Raw genomic sequence first — 12,145 nt, 5'->3', positions numbered from 1 at the left:
TGCAAGGAGAGGATTACCATGGCATGCATGCACTCGTCTCATCAAACTGGTGAGACTGTATAAATTAGTGCAATAAATTTTTAAAAAGAGAGAATGTATGCGGATCAGGCGTGAACATTTAAAAAAAAGCCACTTGCTCTATTTTCTGGGCTATAAGACGCACTTAATTTTTAGAGCACTAAAACAACAAAAAAATATTCGGAGCCAAATTAGTGCTATCTAATAAAATATTTATTAAAATATAACAAAATACAATAATATTAAACAGTGTTGACTCAACAGGAGGAAAGACTTAGAAACTCAAGCACTTTTTTAGTCTCCTGGAAACTCCAAAAACTGATGCTAGTGTCAGAATTCAGGAAGCTCAGTTGCTGACAATCACTTGTACCGCTTTCTGCACTGTCTTCATATATGATACTATCTTCAGTTCCATCTCAGGCGTTGCTAATGCCACATTTTTTGAATAATCATACAATGAATTCCTCCTTTACTGACTGCCATGATGTTTTAACCCATTCACAAACTTGAGTGGTAATGGGCATCTTCATTTGTTCTGTTGGAGTCACATCATGCTTCCCAGCAGCCATTCCTGTGTTCCTTGGCTGGCACACTGAAGATATCGGTAGGTGACCTCTTTGTTGACACCCGATGGACAGCAGTCAGACCATAAGGTGCACCTTAGTTTTCCCCTCACTTTTGTAGGGGGTGGGGGTAGGGGAGAGTGCATCTAATGGTCCAAAAAATACGATAGATTTGTTTAACCACAGGCTCCCCGGCACTTTTCCCAGTGTGGTATTTTGACATTTTTTTACTGGTTTTATAATCCCTTCAATGACATTGCTAGAATTTGGAGGTTGATGAGGAGCAGGCTCAGCTAATTTTTCATTTGTACCTACTGTGTTACACTCTGCAACTCTGCATGCTCCTGCTTATTTAGGCAGACAACAGACTCGCCATTAGCCATATTTCCATATTCTCATTTAAAATTTGTTTTAAATATTTGTTTGTTTCTTATTTTTTGAGTATGGTTTTATTAAATGTAAAATACAAAAATGAATACTAGTTCTACTAAAAGAGTTGGCATCTCTTATGACTATGTCAAAGTTTTTAATTATCCAAGTAAAAGAAATATAGGAGTATGGGAAATATTAACATCTCATCTACATTTTCCATTACTAATCGAATAAAGCATCAACTCTGTGTGTTTTTTTCTTCTGCATCTACATAATTAAGAATATTTTACAGTTTTTAAAAACTTAATTCACAAAATAATAGTTAGGTCTTTGAAACTCATAATGTAGGCTTCTGTTCTGCCTCATGCACATGTGTGAACCACATGTATGCCCAGTGCTAGTCACATTGCAGCTACACTCGGAAAGCAACAGATGAAGAATGCTGGCCTCTGCTCTCAGCCCATGAGATGGGAGGGCTCATTTAAAGCAAGTCTTTCCTGTGTCCATGGTGATTCTAAATCTAATCAAAGTGGCAGTGAAAATTGATCATCACAGTACTGTGTACATTAAACTATAGTTAAAGGGTTTTCCCAGATCACTTTAACTTAAAGGCAGCATTTGAGAGAGGGGTATGAGAAACCTTATTTAAAATAGTTACTTAAGTTATGTGGTTTCTATTTTGCATGAGAATACACTCCCAGGAATAAATATTTATACATCTTAAAGAGGGCTAGAGATATGGCCCTACACTTAAGAGCACTGGCTGCTCTTGCAGAGGACCTGGATTGGTTCTCTGCACCTACATGGCGGCTCACAACTCATGTGTAATGCTAGTTCCAGGAGATCTAGTACTCTCTTCTGGCCTCCAAGGGCACCAGCCATGGGTGTGGTACATAGACACACATACAAGGAAAACACTCATACACTAAAACAATACAATTATTTTTAAGGAAAATAAGTTCAGAAATTATAGATAGATAGATAAATAGATAGATAGATAGATAGATAGATAGATAGATAGATATAGAGATATAGAGATATAGAGATATAGAGATAATGGAAAATGAAGGACTTAAAAGGTTAGTAGAGCCGGGCGGTAGTGGTGCACACCTTTAATCCCAGCACTTGGGAGGCAGAGGCAGGTGGATTGTTGTGAGTTCAAGGCCAGCCTGGTCTACAAAGTACGTCCAGGACATCCAAGGCTACACAGAGGAACCCTGTTTCGAAAAAAACAAACAAAAAAAATTAGTAGAAAAATATTAATCTTCAAGGTGATATTACTAGATTTGAAGCTATAATATTTATATATACATGAAATGTTTTTAACTTTTTTAAAGTATATTTTTATTATAGCATTGAATCGATACATGTATTTTGGGTGGATTTATATTAAACTAGAACCCTGTAAAAATTTTGGAAGTAATTAGGGTGTTTAATTTTATTTTTATATTGTTTATTTTCTTGCCATTTCCTTCAAAATACTGGGATGAATCCCATTTTGCCCTGGAGTTGTTCCCACACTGGCAGTGGGTTTGCCTAGCACACACTGTCTTGTGTAGAACTAATCAAGCTAGTATTTTGTTCCTCTTTTCTGCTGTATTTTCAAGAATGTTAACAAGGGTGAAAGAATCATAGATTTTACATGTACATAAATTTGAGCAGAATAATTACAATTTCCCTATTTTTTATACTTATTATCTAGTTTGTGTAATTTTTTTTCCTGATCTTATTTTCTGGAATCTTAATCCTCTTGTTTTGCTTTCTCCTTAGTTCAGTTAAATCTGATACTTGACATCGCCATGAATTTTTTTCTCTATATCTGAAGTGCCTATAGAAGCTCATATCCTGCCTCAATGTGTCTTTTAATATTTAATTCTTTCTTTTAATATCTAATTCTTGAAGTTCCAAGAAACATGAAAACAAATCCCATGTTTTCTGTTTCTTTTTCCACTGTTCGTGTTTTGTTCTTCTGAACTGAGCTTTACACCCCCTCCCCTGCTCACACTTAAAACTTCACAGCTTTTCACCCCTTAGCAATCCTTCCTCTTCCCTTGTGTGTTTCTTGATTCGTGTTGCTCATGTGAGAGTGTAGCTCTTTAGCCTGGGCTTGAAGGCAGAAGAGTCCCTTGGAATGGAGGGCCAGACTGTTCTATACAGCCAGTCCCAAGTTAGCCTTTCTTTAAACAAAATAAAAAACAGACAAACAAAAAACACTGAGTTGCCTAAAATTAAATATCATTTTTGCATGCAAGGATCCCAACTAAACTTTAGAGGGAATATTTCATACAGGACTGGCATAACATGACAGGCATTGCTGCATATGTCACTGAGAACTTATCTCCTTTATTTAAAATTAGTTTTCTAGGGGTGGAGATATAGCTCATTGGTGGCAAAGTGCTTGCCTAGAATGTTTTCAGGTCATGGGCTCAATCCCCAACAAAGTCAAAATAAATTTATAAAAATAAAGTTAATATAAACTAGCCTTTTAAGGTTTAGATTACTTAAATATAAGAGAATATACAAATATTTTCACTCTTTATACCAGCTATAACAAAGATAAGACTTGCCTCAAAATGTAAACTTAGCCACGCCTATAGTCCTAGCACTGTGTGGCTGAGGCACAAGGATCTTGGTAAGTTTTCAGTGACATACTTAGCCATGCCTGTCATGTTACATTGCGGTCTCTATACATGGTTCAGTTTAGCCTTGACTCAAGATTCTCCTGCCTCAGTTTCCCAAGTGCTGGGACTATAAGCATGGCTCATTTGCATTTCTTTCTTGGAGGGATTGCTATCTAGTATGTTCTGAAAGGCAATAACAAACATTTTCAATTCTTTTTGTCTTTCACAGTGCTAGGGAGCACACTGCAAGTCTTGGGCATGCTAGCAAGTGCTTTGTCATTGAGCCACATGCCTAGCCCAAATGTTCATTTTCTCTATATGAAGAATAAACTGGATTTTTGGCTAATGGGATATTGCTGCTCTTTTCTTTTGCCTCTTTAAATAGCAATAAATACTCAGGCTGTGGCATGCCAATTTCTATATGATACCTACACATGAAAAACTAATTGGTTAACACTAGGATATCTGATTTCACACAGGACACCTTAGGAATACTTCACATCTTCAGCTTTCAGATGGGTTTATCTTTTATTTTATTTTTTTCAGATGGGTTTATCTTAATCGATTCTCCATCGGCTTATCTCCATGGAGAGTGTATGACATGTAAGCCTTACCTCATCATTCACTTCACTAGTTAAGTACTGCAAACTAGAACTTGTAGTTCATTCTGTTGTGTATTTCATGCCTCAAGGTAAATTCATTTGTTGACGGATTTGACACTTAGATATCTCTTAAAATAATGTTCAGATTTCTTGCCTGTTTTACTCAAAATTATAATAATTTCAGTTTCTCATAGTGTAAAATACACTTGGATAATATTTGAGAATCAAAGGGAAAATGCATGTTATGTCTTTCTAGTGTTAACATCGTACCTAGCATGCACAGCAAACAATAGTTGTCATTAAGGAAGGTAACAGTAAAGAAAGACATGCTGGTACGTATGTACATACACACATACATACATACAGTCCAGTAGTTGGGAGGCTGAGCCAGCCTAAAGTACATCAGAAGAGAGAGGTGGGGGGAGGCAGTAGGAGGGAGAGAACATTGAAGACAAAGCCTGTGCTGAGAAAAGTGTTGAAGTTGCCATTGACTACATTAAACCTTTCCAAAATAATGAAATAAACCTTTCCAAAATAAGCAATTGTCTTGAGAAGGTTGCTTAATGTCGTTAATGGTATAAAGCGGCATTAACATGCTGTACCCCTTCTAACTAACCCCTGCCTCGCATATCTTCAGAAACCCACTCCCATTTTTATTTTCCAGTTAATATACTAAGTAAGGGTCCTTCTTATGCTGGGGTTTCTAAAGTTTTCAAGTGAGGGCTGGAGGTGCTGGCACACACTGTAAACTCAGTACTCTTTTGAGGCTAAGACATGACAATCTCAGAGATGGCATAGAGAGTTCCAAGCCTGTCTCAAAAAGAGAAAAGTACTCATTTGCAGCATATTAACAGATGCAGAATGAATGGTAGAAACTGCAGTATACTGCTTTGTATGGTAATACTTTTCTTTAATAATAGTAAGAACAAAGCTAAGAAAAGCTGTACTTTCTTATCCTAAACTAAAAGAGTTTCATTTTTAGATACTTAATAGAAATTCCTGAGTTACCAGAGTCCCCCTTTGCCCATGCCAGTATACCCAAAGATCTTTTCACTAGTTTTCAAATCTAGACACCAGAGAAAGCTGCCACCAATCATTTTCTAAGCCAAACAAAATTTTATCATTCTTTTATTACCCATTTTTTCCACCTCTTCCCAGTCCCAAATGGTTTTTAATGCTCTTGTAAACTCAGAAACAGTCACTCTCAATTTTATAAAAATAAGACATTGGAAATACAATGTTGTCATTACAACTTTGTGTAATTTATCTTCAGTTTTATGTTAAACATTCTTTTTGGTTCTTTCTACCTCCTAGTAAAATGGTTACTGCAAACTTTTTAAAAAAGGAAATCAGTCCATTTATTATAATCTTTTTGTAATTTAGTATTCTGTTATCAAGCATTTTTGTTCTGACTGTACCTCTCCTTCAACTTTTTTACTGTACATTTGATAATATTGTGGGCTGAAGAAATGACTCAACAGTTAGGAGCACTGGCCACTCTTCAGGGTATCTGAGGCCTGTGGCCTCCATGGGCATGTGCACTTTCATGCACAGACACACACCCCTAAGTCTTTATTTTGCTAGTAGCTAGCAGTGACATTAATTAAGTAAAACCAAAGGTTACTCAAGACTGGACTGGAAAGATGGCCCAGTGAGTATAGGCACTTGCTGCTAACCCTGCAGACCTGAACTCATTTCCCAGGACCTGATATTAGAGAGAGAACAGACTCCCACCACTTGTTCCTGCATGCACCTACAAAATAAGTAAATGTAAAAATGGTTTGAATTTGAATTTAAGAATTATATGGCTTAGGCTAAATTATGAGTATATGATATTAGGACAAATTCAGGTTTCAGACTTTGTCATCTTAGGCTTCAGAGAGCACAAAGAGCTTACCAGATATGATCGCTGGTTTAGTGTGTTTTAACTCTGGGCGGTACAATGTATGTTCTGTGGGGATCAGTTTTCAGTGTCACAGTATATGTAATACCAGTGTAGGCCACAAGGTGGGAGTGAAAGGCAAGGACTTGTAGCCAAACACCCAAATACATAGTAATGCAGTATCTTTATAAATGTTTTACATGCTTATTAAATAAGTAGGAGTTATAGCTTGATTACTTCCTGTATTACGGTTGCAATTCCTATTTTTAAAAAGCTGTAACAAGAGACAAGGCAATTGATTTACATATATAGGCTATTATTAGTGAATATCAAAGGACAAAGTGACAAATATTTTTGCTCCTAAGTTTCTGGGTATAGAGGTGCTTGGTAAACAGAGTAGCAATTTTTATTAACTGAATATGAAAAATCTGTTTAATTACCAATGGTAGAGATAGTAGCCAAAGTATTTACCAAAAATACTTGATATTTTCTATCTTCATTTTCCTTGATCTCACTTAAAGAAAAAAAAAGACATAAAACCTCTTGTACTATGTATGAGAGAGATAGCACATATACACGGTGTGATTGGCCTTAAGTAGGTGAAAGCTGTGTTTGCTCACCTGAGTTTGGAAGCATGTAAAGTGTGATCGTTTCTTTCATCTTAAGGGGAGAAGACAAGAAGTTTCTTCTGGAAGAGAAACCTCAAAGGACCTCAGTGCCCCTTTACATCATGAAAGGTGGTTCTACATCCTTCTTTGCCAACTCAGAGCTTATAAATATTAAAATATACACTATTTTGCATGTGTATTTTTTTAACCATTGTAAAAGAAAAATACTTGATTCTTAATTACTGGAGTGGACCCACATGTGAAAATTACCTAACCTATGGCACATAGTTACAAACAGACCTAGATCTAAAAGGCTGGATTCTCTAGTGGCTCCCTGTTTCAACAAGCCCTTACTGTGGCTTTATTGCTTGACGGATGAATCCTGGAATGAACCAGTAAAGAATAATTAATATTCTTATCTACAATGTTTAGAGAGAACATCAGTGTTACATATGAATAAGTAGATACGGTAACTTGAAGTACATTTATGATTTAGTACTGGCTTTATGCCTAGCTTTTCAAATATTAGAATTGTTTGTAGGATATTTTCTACAAATTTAAATTTTAATTTTTTGATAATTCTGTGGTTTATAAAAGTTATGTTGTGTATATTTAATCACAATAAAAATCATTTGAAGTTATAACCTTACATTTTAAAATACTGATTTGTTTTTAGGGATAATATAGAAAAGACTTTCTGGGACCTTAAAGAAGAATTTCACAGGATATGCTTGCTAGCAAAAGCACAGAAAGACCACTTAAGCAAGCTTAATATACCAGATATTGCTACTGGTAAGATTTACTTTGTCATGTAGTAATTTTAATTGTACTGGTTGAAATTGATTTAACTTTCAGTATAAAAATACTTTCAAGTGCTTATGAACATCTAAGAATCTGTACCTTGCTCTTTATACTTGAATAAATATATGCTATTAAATTTTGTAATGTATATTATACGATTCCTGTCTTATTACTGTCTTGATTGTATATGGTGCTATATAAATTGGCTTAATGAGAAGTACCATCTTGAAAAAGATAGGACACATATCTATTTGGGGGTCATATTAAACATTAACTCACATGTCAGTAAATGACCTTAAAGCATACCATATATAAGGTAACTTATTTATAATAAGTTGTTACAACATTATGATGACTTATAAAAATCACAGCTTTTAACTAAATTTTGCCTTAAGTATTATTAAATGCTACTTACAGTTTCTGGTAATCTAATTCAAGAATAAAAGCATGAAATGCATATTTCCTGAGAAGCAGTTCTCTTGGCAGCACAAAATAAAAATTGAGAGGAAAAAAACACGTGGGATCATCTGTTTTGCACACACATTGGGTTTCTGATTTTATTGAGGTAGGGTCTGAGCCTGCAGTCTGAGACATGGGACTCAGAATGTCAGCTGGGCTGGCCTCAAACTTGCAGCAGTCCACCTGCCAGTCACCAAGTGCTGGAATCGTAGGCTGAGCAGCGTGTTTATGCAGTGTTGTTTGTTTGTTTGTTTGTTTGTTTTGGGGGTCTTTATTTGTTTTAGTTATTTGTTTGATTATTTGGTTTTTAAGCTCTAGACTAGCATCTTGGTAGCTGTTTCAGTAGTTAATTATTAGTAACAAAAAAACAGAAATTGGGTCTAGCATCCAGATGCTTCAGTAAACAAAAGGAAAGAAAGTGGCCGTTGAGCATGACAGATTCTCTTCTTACCCCTGTGATTTGGGCTATCCTACCGGCAGTTCCCAAGCACATGGTTTACAGTTTTCACTGACAGACGTGGTGGCAATGATGACTACCATGTCCTTAATTGAAGATCCTGTTTTTCCACAGCTCTCACATCACGGCATTTAAAATATTGATAGTGTAAGTTCTCGTTTCACTGCTACTAGCATCTATTTCCAGAAGAGTGGTGCATTGTGTTGAGGGGAGAGGTAAATCTCCTTTGCAGGTAGATATAATTTGTGTTTCCCCTCTGCTTATCTTCCTGCCTTCTCAACAAACAAACAAACAAAAACAAGAACCTGTTCATTTCTCCATCTTAATTTTTGTAATGTTCATGAGAAACTGATCTTCTACACAGACTAAAGATACTAGAAATCAGCAGTTTCACCTAAAATAGGCTAGCTGTATCTAGAATTCATAAGTGTGTTCTTTGAATATCAACATCTTATCAAAACATTGTAATAGTGATATACTCTTTGTTACACAGAGAACATAATCCATTATCAATTATTTAATACTTTGACCACTTTTAAATTGCTTAAGTCTAACTCTTAGTATGTATCTGTCAACCTGACCACTGAGTGCTTAACTGCAATTTCTTCCCCACTAAAGCAGTTTCCTAACATTGCTCTTGTGCTGTATATTAACCGTCTCACAAATAATAAGTAAAAAACTGCTCTTGAAATGCTTTAGATCTATCTGTATTAAATTGAGTAAAGCTTTGCTTGGTCCAAACAAAACACAAAATGTTAAATATTACGCCCTGACAGTCTGGCTCTATACTATCTGCTACTGTATATTAGGGGCAGAGAATGAAGATACAGTTTAGAAACAGACACCTGTGCACGGCTTCCAGAACCGTGTGTCATTACCATGCCTCTTCAGGTCATTCACTCAGGGCAATAACCCTGAGAAAGGCTAGGGGTGGAACTGTATGCTTAAACAAGTATCTTCTCAGGGGAAGGTAACTGGTCTAAAAGCAAGGTCCCATTTCACTGGCTTTTAGAACAGAAGAATGTAGGATTAGGTATAGTCAATCATCAACTCTTTTGGCAATATTCATGACAATTTACAAAAACAGTCTAAATAGCCTATATGTATATTTGGAAATCTAAATATTCTTCATTTTACCGGTTTTCCTTTGTTTTTGAAACAAACACATTACAAAAGCTGCATGCTCATTGGCTCTCAGTGTGGTGGCAAGTGTTTCTGAGGACTTTGTTTCATTTTTCTAAGCTCAGACTTCTAGTGGTCATAGGATTAAGTCAAGTCACTTTAATATGGCTAAGATTGTATGCGACCTAGCTATTACAAAAGAAAATACATGCCTACCTATTACAGCCATTTGATATCTCTTTGTTTTCTTTGAATGGAGATTAGGTCAACTGTTAAGAAAGTCATGCCAAGCAATTTCATCAGCTTGAGGAGTCCTGTCAGTAGAAACCAGCATGTTGAGTTTAGCACAGTGGTTCTGAGAACACTGTGGAGCTGACTGCCTGGGCTCTCGTGCCAGATTGAGCACTCACTAGCTGCACCACCTGGGAAGTAGCCATGGAGCTTACCTCTCCTATCCTTTCCTTCACACGTAAATTAGGGATACTAATAGTGCCTAAGTTCCTGTTACTCTGAGGACTAAGTGAATTAATGTACATACCACAGTTAGTGCACAGCACATGAAGTGCTATCAGTGTCAACCGTTGTTGCCATTAGCAGCAGCTGCAGATTCTGAAGCATTTACCCTGTTCTCGTGAAAAATCATTTGAGAAGGTATTCCTTCTCAGGTATTACAGAATTATATTCCTGTTTCCTAACATTTCCTGCCACCCTCAGGACTACTGCCAAGAAAAATGACTACTTGAGAGGGAATGGACTTTTATCTTCCTCAGAGGTCAAAGAAATCCAGCAAAACAATTGCGTTTGGTCTCAGTTCCTATACTGTTCCTAATAACAGACAGGATATCTAGTAAATGTAGGTTTAATCCTAGAACCTCTGAGGAAAAGATACAGTATCATGTGTGCCAGGCAGACGGTAGGACAGGGAGCAAAAAAGTGGTTTTAGATGCCATAGAAACCTGCTTTAATGGGGGAAGGAGAGTCTACTTGTAAATATGAGTGTTCAGTCCTCAGAGCACCTACGATCATGGAAGAGCCATGCAGTCAGTGCCCATAAGCACAGCACTCGCAGGCTGGGGCTGGAGGACTGAGAGTTTAGAGTCAACCTGGGTACCATGATGAGGTAGTCTGAGAGAGTGTATTTGTATGTAATGTTACAGAAGGAAGCTGGGGGCACTGTACTACATATCATATTCAAACAGAAAGCATATAAGTGTCAAAAGGCCCCAAAGATCAAAGGGATATAAAGAAGTTAGCATTTGTTGGATGCCTACTAACACAGACTGTGGAAGGTGCTGTGTATACCCTGTACTCTTCTTACGCCTGCTCCATTAGTGAAGTCTTCATTTATGAATGTGTGACTTCACTAATGACTATTTACCCACCTAATAAAATATATTATTGCACACCTGTAATTCCAGCCCATGGGCGGTGGAATCAGGAGGATCAGGAGTCCAGCGCTAACCTCACCTACATAGTAAGTTCCAGGCCAGCCTGAGCTTCCAGAGACCCGGTCTCAAAGACAAAAGCAACCAGCCGGATACACTACACAGCACATTGGCTTCTTGAAGTGATATTGTGAAGCCTAATTTTGTTTTTTCCAGTATCTCAGGATCATAAACATGAGCAGTGCTTTGGTAATTGTCGGGTGTGGTTTGGTTTAGTTTGGTATTATGAAACATAGCTTTTGCTGGCCCTTTATTACACTGTGGCCTTTTGTTTGTTTGCTTTTAAATTTTAATTTTAATCATGTGTGTGTAACTATGTGCATGAATGTGGGTTGCCCATGAAGGCCTGGGATATAGGATCCCCTGGAGCTGGAGTTAAGAGGTGTTTTGAGCCACCCTGTGTGGGTTCTAGGAACTGAACTTCAGTCCTCTAGAAGGGCATACATAGTCTCCCCACTGAGCCATCTTTCTAGCTCAGTATTGTGGTGTTTTCTGAATTCGTAAGTCTGCATTTTTGTTTTGCTTGCCTCCTCCCATACACCCAGCATTTGCCAATTTCTTGTCTGTTCTTAACCGCTCGTATCTCCATATAATTTGCTGTGGTCCCTGTAGCTGCATCTCTGCTTCCTCAGAAGTCCCCATTGTCAGCATCTGACTGCAACCTAGAGATCATGTTGGAGAATTAGCTTCTAGACGAATGCACTAAAGCAGCTCAGGAGCCCACTTCACATCTGCATGTTAAAGATGAGAAAATTACATATACACAGTTTCAGTTTTCTCTCTTTTTTTTTTTATTCTTCTTTTTTTTTTTTTTTAAGATAAGAGTCTTTCCATATAGCCATAGCTATCCTTGAATTTGTTCTGTTGACCAGGCTGTCCTATAACTCACTGAGACCCACCTACCTCAGCCTCCTAAGTTCTGAGACTAAAGGAGTGCACCAATACATTGAGCCATATTCACATTTAATCCCTTAAAGTGTCAACCTCTTTTGCCTCCACTGTCTGATTTTATCCTGACCCTGACACCACTGCTCCTTCCCATGGCCTCTGAGTGTAGACAGTAACTAAAGTGATTAAAGGTGTACTTAATAACCAGTAATGCTGGTACTAAGCTAAATGAATTAACTACTTTATATAGTAAATAATAAATGCCCTAATTATTTGTGTGTGTGTGTGTGTGTGTGTGTGTGTGTAT

The 12,145-nt window shown here is 37.1% G+C and overlaps 1 protein-coding gene across 1 annotated transcript in view; it reads left to right on the top strand.

Moving 5' to 3' along the window:
- Nucleotides 1–12,145, top strand: part of Tank (TRAF family member associated NFKB activator) — a 40,919-nt gene that overhangs the window by 24,637 nt on the left and 4,137 nt on the right. The window contains exons 4-5 of the mRNA XM_051166775.1: nucleotides 6,725–6,795; nucleotides 7,343–7,458. Coding sequence (XP_051022732.1) covers nucleotides 6,725–6,795; nucleotides 7,343–7,458 — 187 coding nt within the window. The remainder of the gene's footprint in view (nucleotides 1–6,724; nucleotides 6,796–7,342; nucleotides 7,459–12,145) is intronic.

Source organism: Acomys russatus, chromosome 24 (genome assembly GCF_903995435.1).
Source record: "Acomys russatus chromosome 24, mAcoRus1.1, whole genome shotgun sequence".
Lineage (NCBI taxonomy): Eukaryota > Metazoa > Chordata > Mammalia > Rodentia > Muridae > Acomys > Acomys russatus.
Note: the sequence above shows the minus strand (reverse complement) of the source record. Positions and strands in the feature narration are given on the sequence as shown.